A 20,370-nucleotide genomic window follows, 5' to 3' on the forward strand; every position below is an offset into this window, starting at 1 on the left:
TCATGCCTTTACTTATGTTCAGGGAACACTCAGGGCTGCTGTATGTTTTGTCGATTGGGAATCCGCACTAGAGTCCACCATTCAGGTGCCTGCAGGGGCCTAGGCTCCACTCTGCAGTTGGTCCTCCAGGGAGGGGTTGGCTGTTGAAGCCCCAGGGGGGAGGGAAGTTGAACATGGGGAGAGGGCAGCCCCCCAACCATCCATAAAAGCAAGCACCCAGGTCCCCGCATCCAAGTCCGAACTGGGACGGGTTGCTATCACCAGGTCAAATAGTATACATTTACGGACACCTAGCTCGGGACCGAAGTTCCCATGTGGTGTATAGTGCCAACTGCAGTACCGCCAAAACCAGTAGCCTCCTGCTAATTGAGGCCCCCTTTCAGTTCCAAAACAAAGTGGTGATCCAATGTCCTGCGCACTTGGGATAATGGTATCTCCATAAATCTCCGAAGTCCATGCCCAAATCAGATATTTCACGAAGCAACAACATGGCAGCAAGTCAGTAGGGAAATTAACCGGAGCAATTAGCCGTCTTAGTTAATTACCTGTATCGGGCAAACATGGACAAATCCTGGCCACACACCTGACTCCCATCTTAAGCAAATGATCTGCCTCCTCTCCACAAAAGTCTTCCAATGTTCGAAGACTGCTCATTGGACCATATCCTTCCAAAACAGGGAGGGTAGCGTGTCACCAGGTAGGAGTCTCTGCTACCCATTGGGGCAGCAGACCGAAAACATTCTGGAGTTGAGGGAAAGGAGGGGAGCTGGGAGGGAAAGGGATTCTGTAAATCACCAACACAGCCCCATGCAAGGTTCACGGATATGCTCACCGCTGCATCCGGCCTGTCAATCAGATCACATAAGGCCTCACACATACCATTTGAGGAAGTAACAGACCCGATCCCAGACATTGCTGCATCACAGGTCACATGGGAGCCACTGAGCACCTCTCCAATCGGTTCCAGCATACTTCAATAAGAACAGCATCACTTGAAGATCTAGGGAGGCACCCGACGACCCACAAAAAGGAGACCAAAATGAAGTCTCCAGAAAAAGGCCTCTCAAGACTCCTGAAGCCATTAGGAAGCACCTCACTGCACACCACAGGCAGAAATTAGAGGGACATACATATGTCTTTCGAGCACGTTGCAATTGCCACAACACCCAAATTGCGACACGCCCCCTTTCTTTCACATCGTTCCACAGAAGTGTAGGTCAAAAGATTCCATCCGCATCAGTAAACCCACAGACATTAGGAAAATTGTTAGGAAAAAGGAATCCTCCTACAAAAACCACCCAATAGAAACACTTTCCTCTGTCATGGCAAGAGGACCAAATGGCCTGTAAAATAGAACTCAGGTGATCCATAACTAAAGCATTCACTGCTCCCTAAAATAGTTACCTCAACTGGAGTTATCTTCAAAATAAATGTATAGAACATACATAAATAGAAAGGAACAGGAATCTCCTGAGACTGAATAATGATATATCTTTTTCTAAAGCTAATACATAACCCACAACTCTTATCCAACAGGTCTGCAAATGAACCACAAATGCGCCACCTTTACAGCGGCCCACCAACTCTTCGGTGCCAACTTTCAGAACCCCAACAAAACCCAAGTGCACAAGCCAAAGACCATGGACTGTTTTGGACTATTTTTGACAGACATTCTTCTACAAATGATTTTTCAAAAAGAAAGACACCCCTGGTACTGAAGCACTTTACCAGAGCAGAAATATCCCAGATCGGCAGAAGAAAGCAGATGTTTCCCCAGGAAGTCATCACAAGACCTGTAAAATTCCAAAAGTTATGTATTTTTGTACCATTGTATGCTCTCTGTTTACTGTGGGTGTGGCTGCATCCTTCCAATAGCCAGAAATCTGCCTCGTCTCATGGAGTCAACCTCAACACTTCTACAGCACTTGCATAGGGACCTTAAAATTATAAGGAGTTTAATGTTAGTATTCTACACACGTTATACACTGCACTCCTACACAACACATGGTATCAGCACATGACCGTCGTGGGCACTCAGACATTAGCCAGACTGGGCTACATCTGTTCACTGATACCATACGCCGTAGGTGTAGATAGGCTTTATTTATCCCAATAAATAGTCCCAGAGAAAGCAAAATGCCTCATTCATCTGTACCTTTGTAGGATTAGAGCCAAATTACAACCTAGTAGAGTGGAACCCCATAGGGTGGTAGTAAACATCACTTGATATGAGACCAATCCCACCACACTGTACCTTCACACCAAGCCTAGCAATATTCAAACCGAGCTAGACAGGATGGGCAGGCAAGGCACTGTAGGGGACGATACTGTTTGGCCCCAAGATTTTCAACAACAGAGGTTCTTGGAAGTAGCAAAACCACTGCACCAGTGCACAAACACGTCTGCTCCCACATCCGTTTGTGGACCCAGGCTGGTCCTTAGTGTGTCAGGGGCAGTCTTCTTTAATAACAAATGGACCTCGGATATGAATTTCCTGTGTAGGGCCATCCACATCAATGATACAAGGAGAAAGGAGTCTCATAGGGGAGGAGTAAATACCAGCATTGATTTCCCATGACAGAAAATCTGGGATGCTGAGATAGATAAGTGCACGTGGTCGGAGGGGAAGGGGCAACCCCTAATTGTATGGAAACTTACACTGTATTCCTTGTATTTCAGAGAAAAGGGATGATCCCACTTGGCACAAATGAGAATTGTGAAGCAATAATGCACGTATCAGACAAGCTGTGGGGTACCTCCGCACTGATGGACTTTTACTGGCAGTGTGGAGAATTTACTTACGCACAGCTCATCCCCAGACTTCAGTGTCTCTGCTCCCTCACAACCATACACACCCGACCCTGGCCATCCCTGGAGAGGACCTGCCTGAGTTGTTACAACATCTGCTACGGGAGAGAACAACTCTGTTGCATCAGGCTCGAGAAAAAAAGAACTGTTGATTATTTTGGCTGGGCTCAGAACAAGGACATTGGACGAATTCAGACTATTCACTGACACTCAAGTAAACTAGGGGGGGGGCCTACACCTTATTACCCTGCAGACAAAAGTGAACGCCTGCTGGTTGCAAATAACCAGGTGGGAAATGCGGAAATTGTTCAATGATACTGATCTCGTCATAAAATGTTGTCAAGGAAGAACTAAGGGCCAGATGTAAAAAGGCTTTTGCGAGTCGCAAACGGCGAAAAACGCCGTTTGCGAGGCGCAAAAGCCTCTCCGGTATGCAGAAATGCATTTTGCGAGTCGGATCCGACTCGCAAAATGCATTTCCGACTCGCAAATAGGAAGGGGTGTTCCCTTCCTATTTGCGACTCGCAAAGCTATGCAATTTCATTTGCGACTGCAAAAGCGGTTGCAAATGAAATCGCAGTTACCATCCACTTGAAGTGGATGGTAACCCAGTCGCAAACGGGAAGGGGTCCCATTCCCCTTTGTGAATGGAAACAATAATAATTTTTCAGAGCAGTGGTCCACTGCCTGCTCTGCCTGCTCTGAAAAATACCGAAACAAAAGGTTTCGGTTTTTTTTTCTAAGTGCAGCTCGTTTTCCTTTAAGGAAAACGGGCTGCAGATAGAAAAAAAACTGCTTTATTAAAAAGCAGACACGGACATGGTGGTCTGCTGTCTCCAGCAGGCCACCATCCCCGTGAGTGCCCATACTCGCAATGGGGTCGCAAACTGCGACCCACCTCATTAATATTAATGAGGTGGGTCTTTGCGACCCCATTGCGCGTTGCAGAAGGTGTCTGAGACACCTTTCTGCATAGCAAATTGTGACTTGCAATTTGCGAGTCGCACGGACTTGCAATTTGCGAGTCGCACGGACTCGCAAATTGCAAGTCGCAATTTGCCTTCTTGCAAAATCTGGCCCTTAGATCCATCCACCTCATGGTGATGCAACATTAGCATGTGTTTGGCTTGACTGCAATTGAGGGTGAGGTGTGCACTGAGATCGGTGCATCCTGCTGTACATTTATCCCTGGTAATCATCGGAAAAATGTGACACTAACTTCTGCCATCCAAGGATGGCATTGTCTACAAGCTGACATGAAGAAGGAGGGAGGTGCCCCTGAGCAGGACTGATTATTTATTGGTTTTCCTGGTTCCACCGGTGGATGACCATATTGTACATATGATTGCTCCTAATCCTTATTCTTGTGCTGTTTTTATGTTGTTTCCTACAAATAGAGGTTTCCTGCTGTAAAAAGGCAGTCCTCCAATTGGGTAGAATGCAAGTAACTAGGGAAATAGCAATAGACACAACAGAAAAACACCAAACCTCAAACAATGTGACTGTCATGAAGTATGGGGGGGATAATGTAGTTGAAAATTCAACTAGAAGGGGGAATGTTGATATTGATAAAAACAATGTCAATATACGGTGTGATATTTGTGCGCAAAACAATTAATTTGCATCACTGTTGACGATTCCACCTGATGTAACCTCCTCATGAACCCCGAGTCAGAAATACATGGTCAGGCAAGGCCTGTGTCCTAGGCCTGAAGCAACTGATTGACAGATCCCAGGTGGGCTAACACGTAGCCCATAGAAAATTGTGCAAACAGGAAAAACCCTGATCGGTCCCTCAGATAGGCAGTCACACCACAAAAGTCTTAGGAGATTGGCCCCCAATAAAACAGATTTGACCAGAAGGGTGCACATTCCCAAAACACCTTAAAGGTTAGATGCCACATGAAGTTAATCAGAACACACACAACATGCAGTGATCACGTGCTCCCCATGCCGGACATCTGGACATGTTACCTACTGTCCTGCATGCAAGGTCGAAACCCATGAAATGGTCAGATTTACGACTCCATGACTAGGCCCAGATTCCTTACTCCAAAGAATGCAGAGAAGTATTTTTATGAGCTTTTGAGAATTGTATATGATGGTGCTCAGAACTCTGTAACTTTGAAAGACAGCCATCAGACCCCAACTCTACTGTTCTACCGGCCACTGCTTTTAAGTAAATCAACTGTTCCTGTTTTGCCAAATGCTTCTTGTCTTTCATTTCTCTAAGTTAATTCACATTTGAACAACACTGCTCTCCAGTCGTGGCTTGCAGGTGTTCGAGGGGGCGGGGTGCGGTGGTGGGCACGTATGGGGGCGTAGGAGGGGTGACGGGGGATAATAATAAAAAAAATTAACAATTAAAAAAATCAACTTACCTTGCCTCCCGAGCCGCGTGCCACTCCTCTGCTGGCTGGAGGCTCCCAGCCTGCCCTCTGGCCAATGCTGACGCTGCTCAAAGCAGCATCAGGATTGGCTGGGAGAGCCCAGCCAGGGCGCTCCCAGGCAGATTGGAAGCCTGTGCAGGCTCTGAGAGAGCCCTGTGTGCATATGTGTTTGGCCTGCCCAAGATGGCCGGCCAAACACACATGCACTCTGAGGGGGAGTGCTGAGCACTCCCCCAGCACTCCCCCTCAGAGCACGTCACCCCAGTTGCCCTGCCCCGTTTACATGGAAACGGTAACAAACACTGTTATTGTTTCCTTGTAAAGGTTTTGCAGCTGTCGCTGCTGGCGGGGGCGACACTCCTGCACCCTCATGGAGGAGCTGCCCCTGGTGCTCTCTCACTTATTGATCTCTGTGTTACCGATACAGAGATTTTTTAGAGTACGGCAATCCCAACTGATTGCACTAATTTGGGCACCAACAGAAGCAGGGTGGCCTTCTCCAAAAACATGCCCCAATGCCAGAGTGGTGTCTCGGGACCCCAAACTATCACTCATACTATTTAGTGACCCAGTTGCAATGACCTATGTGCTGGCTCTGTGGTGACTGACTTTAAGAATTGAGTCACAAGCTCCCAAACCCAACTTCAACCACAATTATGGAGAGATTGATGTGATTGTCAAGGATACCACCCCTCCTGAGTGTCAATGTGCTGATGTGAGTGCCACTCCTTAACTGTAGGGCAGCCCTTCAGCTAACAAAAGGATGCGCCCCTATGCACTGGATCTTCCACTATGGGTTGTACCGGACTGCATGGGTATAAGCATCACACATGACACCCAACTCTGGACAGATGCGGGGCTCCTTACTTGGGGGGATCTCTTTAATGATGAGTCACTAAGACAATTTGAGGACCTGACAGCAAATGTTGGGCTGTCTACAGATAACTTTATCTTGTCCTCCTCCCTAAAATGCCAACTCCCATTGCTCTGGAACAAAACACAAAGGCCCATATTTATACTTTTTTAGCGCCGCATTTGCGCCGCTTTTTGACGCACAAAACGGCGCAAACTAACAACATACAATTGTATTTTGTAAGTTTGCGCCGATTTTGCGTCACAAAAACGACGCAAATGCGGCTCTAAAAAAGTATAAATATGGGCTAAAATGCCCCCACAATGTCTCAGGTATTGCAAACACTGTTGATAAATGGCAGGGCTAGCGGGGTGGTGCGAGCCTTGTCTGGTGCAACACAGGTAAGTGAGGGGCTGTACTTATTTGCCCTGAAGGGACCTGGGCAGGATGATATAGGGCAAGCCCTAACTGAAGTCCAAAGGAGAGGCGTGTCTCTATGATCAAAGATGTTTCCCAGACTGCCTAATACAAATATACTCAATTTATTTACATGCACCACACATATTTGACCCCAGCATGCCTCTCTTGCATGTAACTGGAGGTTACTCAAAGCTGCTCAAGATGCGAAGACGAAGATGACAATTTTCACCACATGATGTGGCTTTATCCACAGATGGTGGGAAACTGTATTGCAGTAACAACAACTTTTTCCACTGTAACAGGGGTGTGCATTGTCGCAGATCCTGTGCATTGTTTGCTGGGTCTGGTGAAATGCACCAAAGCCACCAAAAACAAACAACGTTTCTTAGACCTTGTCTTTGTGGAGAATAGCAATGGCTTGGAAATCTGTGTAGCCCCCTCCTATCATATGCTGGCTCAGAGATCTACGTAAGTGAGCTTATGCTGAAATAGATGCTGTAGCAAAAAGCAGGGGATGACACAAGGGCACGATCAAATCCAGTACAGTGGGATGATTTTTTGAGAGTGATGGAGACTAAAACAGATGATAAACTGCCTTGAATGTCGGCTATTTATAGTGCTTGAACATGCTGCACACATGGGGAGGCATTGTAAGTACCTATCTGAGCGTACAGAGGGAATACTCAAAACAGGCACCTTTTCCTAACAATTTCACTTATCCTATTTCCTTTCACCCCCATTTTTTTTCCCGAGTTATCAGATAATCTGAAAATGTACAGAACTCTGCCTGGGAGCACTCCTTGAATCTGTATTGCAGGCGTTTCATGCAATACAGCCATGTGAATGTGGACCTGGTTTCCCGTATGGTTTTCACTTTACTATAGCTAATTTCAATTGTCCTATATACTGGCTATTTAAGATGGCTTCAAGCACTTGATTTATTTGCAGCAATAGTGGACAGATGTTATTCTATGATATAATTATGGTGTAGGCCAGGGTCCTTCAATGTCGGTCCTGGAGAGCCAAATCCATGCCAGGTTTTAGCATATGCACATTGAGATGAATGTAGATATCTTAAAAACTGGCATGGATCCGGCTGTCCAGGACCCACATTGAAGAGCCCTGGTGTAGGCTGACCCCACTGACAATGCTACTTTTTCAAAAATCCAATAAGGAACAAATGTGAAAAAATGTAATGGGGGACTGGTTTGGGGAGAATATGTAATGAAATGGTTGGGGAGAGTGTGAAGTTGTTGCACGAGGGGTGTAAGAGATGTGAGAGCAGTGAGTGTGGTAGAATTAACTGTATTGATGAGGAGATGAAAAAGACAAGTCTAGAGAGAAATGGACAAGCTGATGAGAGGATAGCCTAACAAATGGCAACAATTGTATTTGTAAGCAGGATCTCTTTTGAGGGATTAACCTCAACTATTTTAGGAGCCTTGGTGGCTTTTAGATGAAAATGGAAGAAGTTGCTTAAGTAGCTCTTTAGATTTATTGATGAATGAGTGTTACACAGTACTCTCATGAGTAGTAAGGTCCAATCAGGTACAGTAAGTGGACGTTGTAGTGTTGCACATTCCTTAAGTGGCTAGTGAGTTACCCAAGTGTGAGAGTTCTACAACTCTCCAGTGTATAGCAAACTCCGTTCAGGAGTCATATAGTGCAGCTCACTGAGTATTAAGTCCCAACGTGTTAAGAGATGTCCCCAGGGTTCAGTAAACAGAGATGACATATGTGTCTTATTTAGTGTTTGGCTATGGGACACAAATGTGGCAGATATTCCTTACAACTGCATTTTAGCCCACAGCACTTATAATATGGCGAACGAGATATCCATCATGTTTTGGTGGAGTATCCCATCGACAGCTCTAAATAAGTCCCTCCGAGGTTTGTAGAGTACTGAAATGATAAATACAGTAACCACAGGTGGTACGAAACAGTGACCAATCATTCATAGTTCCTAAGTGATTACCCAAGTGCAGTATAGAGAGAAGGAGAGGCTACGCAGTCCACAGCAACAATCGAAAACTGAGGTAAGTGAGGAAATATATTATCCACAATCAATGAGTTTATTTGGAAAATATCTGGTGTATTATTCGTGTAGCACTAACAAGAGTTATAAGTTCCGTAGGAAGAGGCAGCCTGCTGGAGGAAAAGCGGGGTAGGTTAACGTACCGTAGTTGGTGGGAATGGAGTTGATTCAGGTAATTAGATTTTTTTATTTTATTTTGTTACTGCCTCTTAGTGTGCTTCATACATGTACCAGACCGGTACATTGGGGATGAGGGACACAACATCTAATTATATAGTCGTTTTCAAAGTTGCAAAAATGACTGTCACTAGTTTGCATATTTTTTAAAATGTCTCCGCCATTGCGCAGAGTGCATCTGCCAAAGGTTTTCGTTTTCAAGAAAGAGCAGATGCCTTATACACAAGAGGAAAATGTGCCAGGTGCATGCCAGGCTGTGAGTGGGCTGCCACACCTACTTGATAGATGTGTATCGGTGTTTCCTCACCGCCATAGTGCGCGCACAACTTTGAAGTGCGGTGGAGAGGAAAGAGGGCTGCTCCTCCCTGCCATAAATGTCCCCTGATCCACGGCTCTCACTGATTACATCACTCCTTGGATGAAAACACAAACAACTGGTTCCTGCCCATGACATGACTAATGCCACATGGGGGGCGCCTGCATATAGTGTGCACACAACATGCAAGTCACTGTCCCCTCCGCTTATCCCCTCCCTCAGGAAGGAAAACACAATTTTATGACAAGACCGAAGGCTCCTATTGTTCCTTCTTTTCTTGTTTATTTTTAATAGCAGCAGTCAAGACAAAAACTACAATTCCCAATAGTCGCATAATACTCACCTCTGTGTCTTTCAGAAAATTAAGCCTTTTCTTCATAAATGACTAGGAAAATCTACATTATGGTGGTTCAACCAAGGTGTAGCCTTTATTACACATTATCAGGGAGACAATAGACCATAGTTCAGTAGTCATGAATGTAGGAGGCTGGCCTGGCTTGTAGTGGGTACCAGAGGTACTTACACCTTGTGCCAGGTCCAGTTATCCCTTATTAGTGTAGAAGAGGTGTTTCTAGCAGCTTAGGCTGATAGAAGGTAGCTATAACAGAGCAGCTTAGGCTGAACTAGGTGACATGCAAAGCTCCTACTATACCACTGGTGTCATATGCACAATATCATAAGAAAACACAATACACAGATATACTAAAAATAAAGGTACTTTATTTTTATGACAATATGCCAAAAGTATCTCAGTGAGTACCCTCAGAATGAGGATGACAAATATACACAAGATATATGTACACAATACCAAAATTATGCAGTAATAGCAAAAGGAAGTAATGCAAGCAGTGTAAAGTTACAATAGATTGCAATAGGAGCACATAGGTATGGGGGCAACACAAACCATACACTCCAAAAGTGGAATGAAAACCACGAATGGACCCCAAACCTATGTGAGCTTGTAGAGGGTCGCTGGGACTGTAAGAAAATAGTGAGGGTTAGAAAAATAGCCCACCCCAAGAGCCTGTAAGGTAGGTGTAAAGTGCACCTACAACCCCCAGAGAGCACAGAAGTCGTGATAGGGGGATTCTGCAAGGAAAACCAACACCAGCAATGCAACAACAGTGGATTTCCGGACCTGAGTACCTGTAACACAAGGGGACCAAGTCCAAGAGTAGCAACAGTGTCGAGAGTGGGCAGGAGCCCAGGAAATGCCAGCTGAGGGTGCAAGGAAGCTGCCACCGGATGGAAGAAGCTTGGTGTTTTGCAAGAACGAAGAGGACTAGGAACTTCCCCTTTGGAGGATAGATGTCCCACGTCGTGAAGAAGCTTGCAGAGGTGTTCCCATGCAGAAAGACCACAAACAAGCCTTGCTATCTGCAAAGGTTGCGGTTAGGGTTTTTGGATGCTGCTGTGGCCCAGGAGGGACCAGGATGTCGCCACTTGGATGAGGAGACAGAGGGGGCGCCCAGCAAGTCAGGGAGCCCTCACAGAAGCAGGCAACACCCGCAGAAGTACCAGAACAGGCACTTAGAAGAGGAGTGAACCGGAGTCCACCCTAAGTCAGAAAAGGGAGTCCCACGACGCCGGAGGACAACTCAGAAGTTGTGCACTACATGTTAGAGTGTCGGAGACCCAAGCTTTGCTGTGCACAAAGGAAATCCTGGAAGAGTGCACAGGAGCTGGAGCAGCTGCAAATCACGCGGTACCCAGCAATGCAGTTTAGCGTGGGGAGGCAAGGACTTACCTCCACCAAACTTGGATTGAAGAGCCACTGGACTGTGGGAGTCACTTGAACAGAGTTGCTGAGTTCCAGGGACCATGCTCTTTGTGCTAAGAGGGGACCCAGAGGACCGGTGATGCAGTCTTTTGTTGCCTGCGGTTGCAGGGGGAAGATTCCGTCGACCCACGGGAGATTTCTTCAGAGCTCCTGGTGCAAGAAGGAGGCAGGCTACCCCCAGAGCATGCACCACCAGGAAACAGGCGAGAAAGCCGGCAGGATGAAGCGATACAAGGTTGCAGTAGTCGTCTTTGCTACTTTGTTGTGGTTTTGCAGGCATCCTGGAGCAGTCAGCGGTCGATCCTTTGGCAGAACGTGAAGAGGGAGATGCAGAGGAACTCTGGTGAGCTCTTGCATTCGGTATCTGAAGAATTCCCCAAAGCAGAGACCCTAAATAGCCAGAAAAGGAGGTTTGGTTACCTAGGAAGGAGGATTGGCTACTAAGAGAGGTAAGAGCCTATCAGAAGGAGTCTCTGACGTCACCTGCTGGCCCTGGCCACTCAGAGCAGTCCAGTGTGCCAGCAACACCTCTGTTTCCAAGATGGCAGAGGTCTGGGGCACACTGGAGGAGCTCTGTGCACCTCCCCTGGGAGGTGCAGGTCAGGGGAGTGATCACTCCCCTTTCCTTTGTCCAGTTTCGCGCCAGAGCAGACTGGGGGATCCCTGAACCAGTGTAGACTGGCTTATGCAGAGATGGGCAGCATCTGTGCCCATCAAAGCATTTCCAGCGGCTGGGGGAGGCTACTCCTCCCCAGCCATCACACCTATTTCCAAAGGGAGAGGGTGTCACACCCTCTCTCAGAGGAAATCCTTTGTTCTGCCTTCTTGGGCCAGGGCTGCCTGGACCCCAGGAGGGCAGAAACCTGTCTGAGGTGTTGGCAGCAGCAGCAGCTGCAGTGGAGACCCCGGAAAGGCAGTCTGGCAGTAACCGGGTTCTGTGCTAGAGACCCGGGGGATCATGGAATTATCTCCCCAATGCCAGAATGGCATTGGGGTGACAATTCCATAATCTTAGACATGTTACATGGCCATGTTCGGAGTTATCATTGTGACGCTATACATAGGTAGTGACCTATGTATAGTGCACGTGTGTAATGGTGTCCCCGCACTCATAAAGTCCGGGGAATTTGCCCTGAACAATGTGGCGGCACCTTGGCTAGTGCCAGGGTGCCCACACACTAAGTAACTTTGCACCCTACCTTCACCAGGTGAAGGTTAGACATATAGGTGACTTATAAGTTACTTAAGTGCAGTGGTAAATGGCTGTGAAATAACGTGGACGTTATTTCACTCATTCTGCACTGGCAGGCCTGTGTAAGAATTGTCAGATCTCCCTATGGGTGGCAAAAGAAATGCTGCAGCCCATAGGGATCTCCTGCAACCCCAATACCCTGGGTACCTCAGTACCATATACTAGGGAATTATATGGGTGTACCAGTATGCCAATGTGAATTGGTGGAATTGGTCACTAGCCTGTTAGTGACAATTTGGAAAGCAGAGAGAGCATAACCACTGAGGTTCTGGTTAGCAGAGCCTCAGTGAGACAGTTAGGCATAACACAGGGAACACATACATATAGGCCACAAACGTATGAGCACTGGAGTCCTGGCTAGCAGGGTCCCAGTGACACATAACAAACATACTGACAACATAGGGTTTTCACTATGAGCACTGGGCCCTGGCTAGCTGGATCACAGTGAGACAGTGAAAACACCCTGACATACACTCACAAACAGGCCAAAAGTGGGGGTAACAAGGTTAGAAAGAGGCTACTTTCTCACAATGAAGTCATAGGGATACAGGATGCAAGCTCGGAAACAACACACAACTAGCAACATCAAATACCACATTTGTGAGGCAGATAATGCAGAGCAATAGCAGCCTAAAGCTTGCTATGATTAATAGGGGATTATTCCTGAAGCACATTAGCTGAGACAGTTTAAAAGCTAGATAGAATATTAATGAGTACAATGTATAATATTAAAATGTATGCAATGTATAGTACTGCTTTCTGTGAACACTTGTAAAATTCTTACCAATACTTGGAGACATCGCAGGATTCCACTTCCTGTCCTGGCTCATAATATGATCCATCCTCGTTGTAACAGCCACATAATCTAACACACGCCATGGTCATCTCCTCAAAAAAGGGCCTTTCTGGGGGACAGGTAGGAATGCAACCTACGAAAATGCACATGTTGAAAGAATCAAAGTTGTGAATAAAATTATGGTATCCTTGTACAGACCGCTACACTTATGACATTAATTGAATAAGAGATGTAGAATTCAGCAGAAGGTACAACTGTCAAAGGTGCACACAAATTCCAAAATACCCAAATGATTGGTTTACTTTCAGAATTAGAAGCCAGCAGTTCAGCGAGCTGAACATTTGCCAGGGAGGGATGTTGTTATTCTGAGGTCAGAAGTGTAGTATGCAGAGCTGTATAGAAAGTGAGTTATTATTATTAATATTATCATTATTATTGTTATTGGTATTATCTGTACAGAACGAGTGCAAGGGAATGCACACATTTCAACATGAGTTCAAAAGGCAAACAGCCCAATGTGGCCATGGATGCAAAAAACCACTTGTAGTCAGTGGCTGTTATAATGATGTTAGGGCATGAGCCACTTTTCAAATTCAGTTACATGGCCAGTGTTTTCCACACTGGCCATGAAGAAGGTTACATGGGTAGGCTTCATCTCGTGGGCATACCATTCAAATTTACGCTCTTTAGTCTGTTGCATTTGTGTATTCACTGTAGCCTAATGACAGGCTTGAGAAGTTTATCTTGGCAACCGAGAGCTGCATGGGGTTTGTTAATCGATTGTGGTGTCGGCCAAATAAATACACTAGACACTGTGGTTACTACTTTAGACTACAGTCCGGCAGGTCACATCACTTATCATTCTTCTCCTTCCATGCCTGCCGGACCCATCCCTTTAATTGGCCTCAGGTCATGTCACTACTGGGCTGACACACACCACCACACAGGAGTACCTCAGTAAATACCCCTATTCCATTGGGTTTCATGGTAGTGCCTGTGACCTTGTTTCACAGGTGCAACTCTACATCCCTCCAAAAATGTATACATAAATTAAATGGCCACACGGAACTGACCTCTGTAATTGCAGATACAGTAACAAAACAAACAAATAAAAACACCATGCTTCTGCCCAGTCTACAAATACCCACCCACCAGACCCAACAGGAGATCTTTCAAATGGATGGAAGGTGCAGGATTACTTCTCAGTTCGTATCAGGTGCAGGACACAGACTGACAGACGATAGAACTAGACTCAACATCCCTCTCTTGCGACTCCCTGTCACATCCAGGCTGACCGACCAACGGTGCAGTCTTATTCGACTGCTCTGCTTCACATCTCAACTCAGCATCATCTGATATGGAATTAACCCCATGGACAATCTGAGTTGCTGGGGCCGGGAGATAAAATTTCCTGAAACAAGAAATGTTACAAGTTATCTGTTTAATTCCTCGGCGAGCAACCACCAAAGATCCATAGCGCCTTACAATAACCCATGGGTGGCGATCGAATGGTAGCCGGAACTTGGTTCCCAGGAACTGATCATTGATTAGTACTTGATCTACGACTTGTAGGTCGGAAGGGTGAGCTCGCCGACAGTGACTAGCTTTGTTGTTGGAGTTCTTCCTTTTGTGGTATGCTACCCTTTCATCAGCAGAGACAGGCGTCCATGACTCAAGATGAGGAATGGCATCAGCCATGACACGGCCCATGGAGAGATGACTCAGGGCTCTTACAGTGCTGGAGTGTGGGGTTTGGCAATAGTCTTGCAGAAATTAATATACAGCAAGATTGGAAGTTACCTGTTTGATTAAGGCAATTCTTATTACCTTGTTGAGAGTCCTCATAAACCTCTCTACCTCTCCATTTGCCTCAAGCTACAGTGGTGTAATCTTCCTATGCACTCTGCCAAGTGAACTCAAATATTCAGCAAACTCATGACCCTGAAAGGGAGGACCATTGTCAGTTTTGAGTGCTTTGATTAAACCATGCGTAGCCAGGATTTTCCCAATCTTCGGTATGACTTCACTAGCTGTTAGTGAAGTAACTATTTCTACCTCCAGGTATCTTGAAAAATGATCAATTAGCACCATTGTGTGTCTACCATCAGGTAGACTTCTGAAGTCCAGGCTGGCTGAGATCCAAGGCTGTTGGGGTCCTCCACAGGGGCCGGCGCAAACGCTCCCCCATCACTTGACACCAATGGCATGACCGTACCAGGTCTTCAAGTTTATCATCCATCATAGAAAACCATCCTTTAGTTTGTAACCGACTCTTGGTTTTCACCATGCCCTGATGACCAGCATGGGCTAGCTGAACAGCTCTCTCGGTGAGGCTGGTGGGAACCACTAGCCTGTGTCTTGGAAGGTGACATCCATCAGCACCGACAGTCAATTCCTGTTAAATATGTTAGAGATTTTCCATAGTGTTTCTGGCATCCGGGGTGAGATGGTGACATTGTTTCGGTACCCGGTGCCACTTATTGGTTTGCATTGCCTCTAGAACCCTTTGAAGGTTTTCATCTTCTTTGGTTGTATGGCGGATGGCCTCTAAGGAAATGGGCAATGGTTGAGATCTTTCCACCACACACTTCACATATCGCTCAGTTTCCTGAGCCTCATCTTCTTCAGCTGATGTAGCCACTCTAGGATGCCTCAACAGCTAATCTGCATGTTTAGTGGCCCCGGAATAAGAGGCTTGTGATCAGTGGTGAACGTAAAAGGATGCCCATATATACAGATTAAAATGTCTGCATGCCCAATGAATGGCAAAGGCCTCCTTTTTAATTTGGGAATATCTCTGTTCTGTTTCAGCGAGAGACCTGCTGGCATATGCCCCTGGGGCACATTCTTCCTTATTCACGTATTGCATGAGCACCACACCCAACCCTTTTGGGCCAGTATCAATAGCAACAGTGGTGTCTCTTATTGAAACAAAGTAGTGCAGAGAAGTGTCTGCTGAGAGATCATCCTTAGGGGCCTGAAACGGTTCTGCTTGAGCTGGACCCCAGGACAATGCTTTTGTGGCTTTGAATAGGTCCCTCAGAGACTGTGTTAGAGGTGTGAGATCCTTGATAAAGTGTCCATAATAGTTTATCATTCCCAAAAAAGTATGGGCTTCTGTCACATTCATAGGTGTGGGAGCTTCCTTGATGTCAATGACTTTCTCCGAATCTGGAGCAACCCCTTCCAACGAGTATACATAGCAGAAGAATTGTAGTTTTTTTCTATAAAATTAGCATTTCTCTTTATGAAACGTGAGCCCTGATTCATGTATTCGGTGGAGGAGTTTCCGTAATCGAGAATGATGTTCCTGAATGGTCTTGGAATGTATTAAAATGTTGTCACTTACATTAACGACACCGGGGAGGTCCACTAAGAGCTCATGGATTGTGTATTGGAACACCTCTACGGCATTGAGGATAAAAAATCTCACCCTCTTGTAGTGGCGGAGGCCCACATGGGTCGAAAATGTGGTGATATATCGCGACTCCTCAACTAGAACTAACTGGTGGTAATCAGATTGCAGGTCCTATTTGGAGAACCAGCTCCCTCCACTCAATTCTCCAATGAGATCATCTATGGTGGGAGTGAGGTGTCGCTCCCTCTTTATCGTAGCATTGGATAACCTCATATCCACACATATCCTCACCTCCCTAGGTTGCTTTGGCTTTTTAGCCATGACAATTGGTAATACCCTTGGTGTTGGTCCTTCAACCCTTTTGATGATTCCCACAGATTCAAGCTTCTCCCTATTCCCATTCCACAAAAGACCTCAGGTGGAACACTATGTGTCTGTGCCGGAGGACAACAGGTTGTATTGAGGGGTCTATGTCCAGGGTGACTTTGTTACCTTTTAAACAGCCTATTCCCTCAAATACCTGTGGGAAGGCATATCGAATGTCACTGGGAGATTCAATGTAGACGCCAAACGTGAAAGTCACGACCCCAAGAGCTTCTGCCGTGTGGTATCCAAGAAAGGTGCTTTGGCCCTCTTCAGACACAAAAACCTACACCTCTACTTCCTGTGAGCCATAGAGTGCAAGGGCCTGGAATCTCCCTTTCATTTTGAGTGGTCACTCTTCTCCAAACATGAACACTTTAACATTTGCTGGTTTCAATGAAGGCGTTGGCCTGAGTCCCTGGTAATTGTCGTATGACATGACATTGATGGACACCCCTGTGTCCACGATGACAAGGACAGGACAGCATCCTATTATCAACATGTGGCACTTGCATAGTACTATGAGCATGTGAGCAGCTGTGCTTATCGTGAAAATGGAGTGACCTATCTGCGTCTCTTCCTCATCATCGTCCACATCACTGCCTCTTGCTTGAATATCAAGGGCAGCCTTTACTGTGGCCTGCGTGGGTCCTCCACTATTTGAGTGGCACAACCTCACATAGTGGTTAAGCTTGTCACAGCCAGCACATTTCATGGCAGAACAGTTTGCCAGTCAGTGTGATGGCCCTCCACAGTGTCCACATTTTCTCTGCACTGGTGTCATTTTGCGAGGTTTTGTCTGTCGGCAGCGGTCTGTCTAGAATGCGTTCTCTTATTTTCGATGACGCACACCTTTATATAATTTGTTCCCTGATTTCCTCATTCTCACTGTTGAAACCACATGTGCTGGACATTTCTTCGAGCCTCATGTAGAACATGTCAATGGACTCCTCGAATCGCTGCCTGGCTAGCCTAAACACAAACCTTTCATAGTCAATGTAAGCCACAAGTTCAAAGTGTGCCTTTCAGTGCCGCAATGAGAGTGAGGTTTGTCTTTGACTGAGCTTCCACAATTGTTTTAGATATGTGGTGTATGTCTTTACTCACGAGATACAATATTATCGCTCTCTTCCGCGCATTTTCAACTTTCATGGCTTCAAAAACCAGTAGCACTCTCTCTATCCAGTCTTTCCATCTTGAAGCCTACTCTGATGGGGCCCTCTCTACAGTCAATGCCTCAGTGGGGGGTATGATGGCCATTGCGAAGTGCTATCTCTGAGAGCATCACTCAGCTGTGTCACCTCTGTGGGTGTGCCTCCACTCTATCTGGATAATCACTTTGTTTAAGCTGGGGCCTGCCATTACTGATGTATTTATTGTTTCATATTTTATTTATTTACTTATTTTATTTGCCTTGAGTGCTTTCTTGTTTCCCACCTTGTTGTGCTGTTACAGTTCTTCTCTGGGTTAAGATTGTCTCTTTATTTTTTTTTCATTCAAAATGGTGATGTTCCACCTGGTGTGGCACTCGGGGCATCTCTCTCAATTGAAGAAGCTTCCTTGAGCTCTCATCTCCATGCGCAGGCAGGGGGTAGAGACACACTCTACACTCCGCAGCTGTCTCCCACTCAAGGCATGTCTTGCTCAGAGAGCCTTGTGAGCTCTTGCTTCCCCGGGGCACAAACACAGCAGGGCAGCTCCACTAGCGGGGGAAGCGGCAGCAGCGATTGGGTAGGCTCTGATCCCCATACTCCCATGACAACAGTCCAGACGTCAGACAGTCAGACGCGGCATAAGCACTGTCTGCCCCGTCCTATGGTAATTGGCTCGTCAGTTCCTGCATGGCAGGTAAGCTGCACTCTTCGCTAGTGTGGTGTCAGCGATTATTTCTTAATTCAGGCACTATAGGTCGCCAGCGCTTGCCAAATAAATACACCAGACACTTTGATTACTATGGACTGTAGTGCCACAGATCACATCACTTACCATTCTTCTCCTTCCCCGCCTGCCGAACCCATCCCTTTTATTTGTCTCATGTCATGTGACTACTGTGGTGAAACACAACAACACCAACACAGGGGTGCCTCAGTAAATACTTCTATTCCATCGGGTTTCATGGTAGTGCTTGCGACCTCGTTTCATCACAGGCATGACACTACAATCCATCACCAGTAGATCAAAGCATTAAGGTTTCATCTGCACGAGAACCAGGGCATTGATAACTGTCGTCCAAGTTTACCTTTGAGGAACTTTTAGTGCACCAGTCCACACTTTGTAGCTCTGCAGCAACATGGTGATCGTGGCACCCTGATATGTCACTCATCAGTGAGGAATTATTGTTAATTTTTTTTCAGCTCTGACATTTTTTGTCTGTGTAAAACAGTTTTTGAGCAGAATGAAGGCCTTTTTTGATTTCCTCAGGTGTGGTGGAGTAAAGAGGTTCAGTGTTTGTGGGGATCCACACAAACATTTGGGTAATGTCAGTGATGCACCAGTTCAGTGTGGACACGCCCACCTTTGCACTCTCCCTCCCACACTGCTATTTTTAATGGGAAATGATTTTCACCACAACATCCAAAAACTAAATGGAGAGAAAGAGTGAAAGTTCTGCTAAATGTAGACTGAGAGTCGTTCCACTACTATTCTCTTTTGTGATTGAACTCTATCAAAAATAGTGACTGTTTGCACACTTTTGCTTGGAACTACACTGTTGTAACTTTTTATGTCTAAGCTTCACTACAAAATTGTGTTTTTAAGGATCTTGCGCTTACCAACTTTCCGTGTTATGCGTGTCATATCTATCCTTCTACATTGCTTATTCTGAGTGCAACAACAGGTGAAAACACTGCGGGCTTGTGTGTGTGTGTGTGTGTGAGTGTGTGAGTGTGTAGCAGGGGCCATTGAGGACTCCGGGGGAGGAGAGCATGTTTTATCCCTGATAATGTTTTGTATCCCGTTCTGAATTTCTGAGGTTAGAATGGGGAATAATGTGAAGCTGTGGTTTTTCTGCATGCAAAGTTCATGTTTTTGCCTTTGTTATTGCTATAGAAAATCCTAAATTCCTGCGCTTATGCTTTCAGTACAGTTTCTTCCACATTATAGATACAGGAATTTGGTTAGGAAAAACACCAGATATCAGCACAAATTTCTCACAACTGAGAATATAAAATTAAGTGCAAACACCATCTGTCCCCTATTTGTGAGCTAATGAGCAACTCAAAATATGCCCGCATATATTCAGTCTGGGCCTTTCTTTTAAAATTGCTGAATTCATGGGACTGGTACCATTTTTGTCTTCTCTTCATCTGAACGAATAAAACAAATTAAAAAAATGTTGGCATAGTGAAATCAGAAATGGTGGCTCATTGCATAAGTACCATACATTTTTATGCAGCAACTATTTCCATACTATGATTGTAGGCCCATAAATAAAATATATACAGCAGTATACAAAACGGATATTGCCTAAAGACCTAAGGCCAGATTTAGAAAGGGCTTGCATTGCCCTTGCTTCACTCAGGCCCTTAACTGGGATTAACTTAGCCAGGCAAAACTGCCTTGCATGGCTCTGCATGGCTTAATAAATCCAAGGTAATGCAAGGCAGTGCATGTCACTGCTTTGCATTACCTTCCAGCAGAATGTCGTTGTTTGGGTGGAGTGAGGAAGTTCCCATACATTGACGCCTGGATTTTGGTTCATTCCCAGATTTACAAAGAGTTGTACAATGCATTATAATAGTAATCCTCCCAGACCCAAAATGAATGAGGAGAAATATATTTATTTCTCCTCTTTACATCTTGTTTCTATGTGTGATGATTTCG

General features: G+C 45.7%; 1 protein-coding gene across 1 annotated transcript in view; it reads right to left on the reverse strand.

The window, feature by feature from the left end:
- LOC138283525 (mucin-2-like) overlaps positions 1 to 20,370 on the reverse strand; it is a 219,408-nt gene that overhangs the window by 2,432 nt on the left and 196,606 nt on the right. Inside the window, exons 6-7 of the mRNA XM_069221465.1 lie at positions 12,816 to 12,960; positions 880 to 971 (exon numbers count right to left, since the gene is read on the reverse strand). Coding sequence (XP_069077566.1) covers positions 880 to 971; positions 12,816 to 12,960 — 237 coding nt within the window. The remainder of the gene's footprint in view (positions 1 to 879; positions 972 to 12,815; positions 12,961 to 20,370) is intronic.

This window comes from Pleurodeles waltl, chromosome 3_1 (genome assembly GCF_031143425.1).
Source record: "Pleurodeles waltl isolate 20211129_DDA chromosome 3_1, aPleWal1.hap1.20221129, whole genome shotgun sequence".
Lineage (NCBI taxonomy): Eukaryota > Metazoa > Chordata > Amphibia > Caudata > Salamandridae > Pleurodeles > Pleurodeles waltl.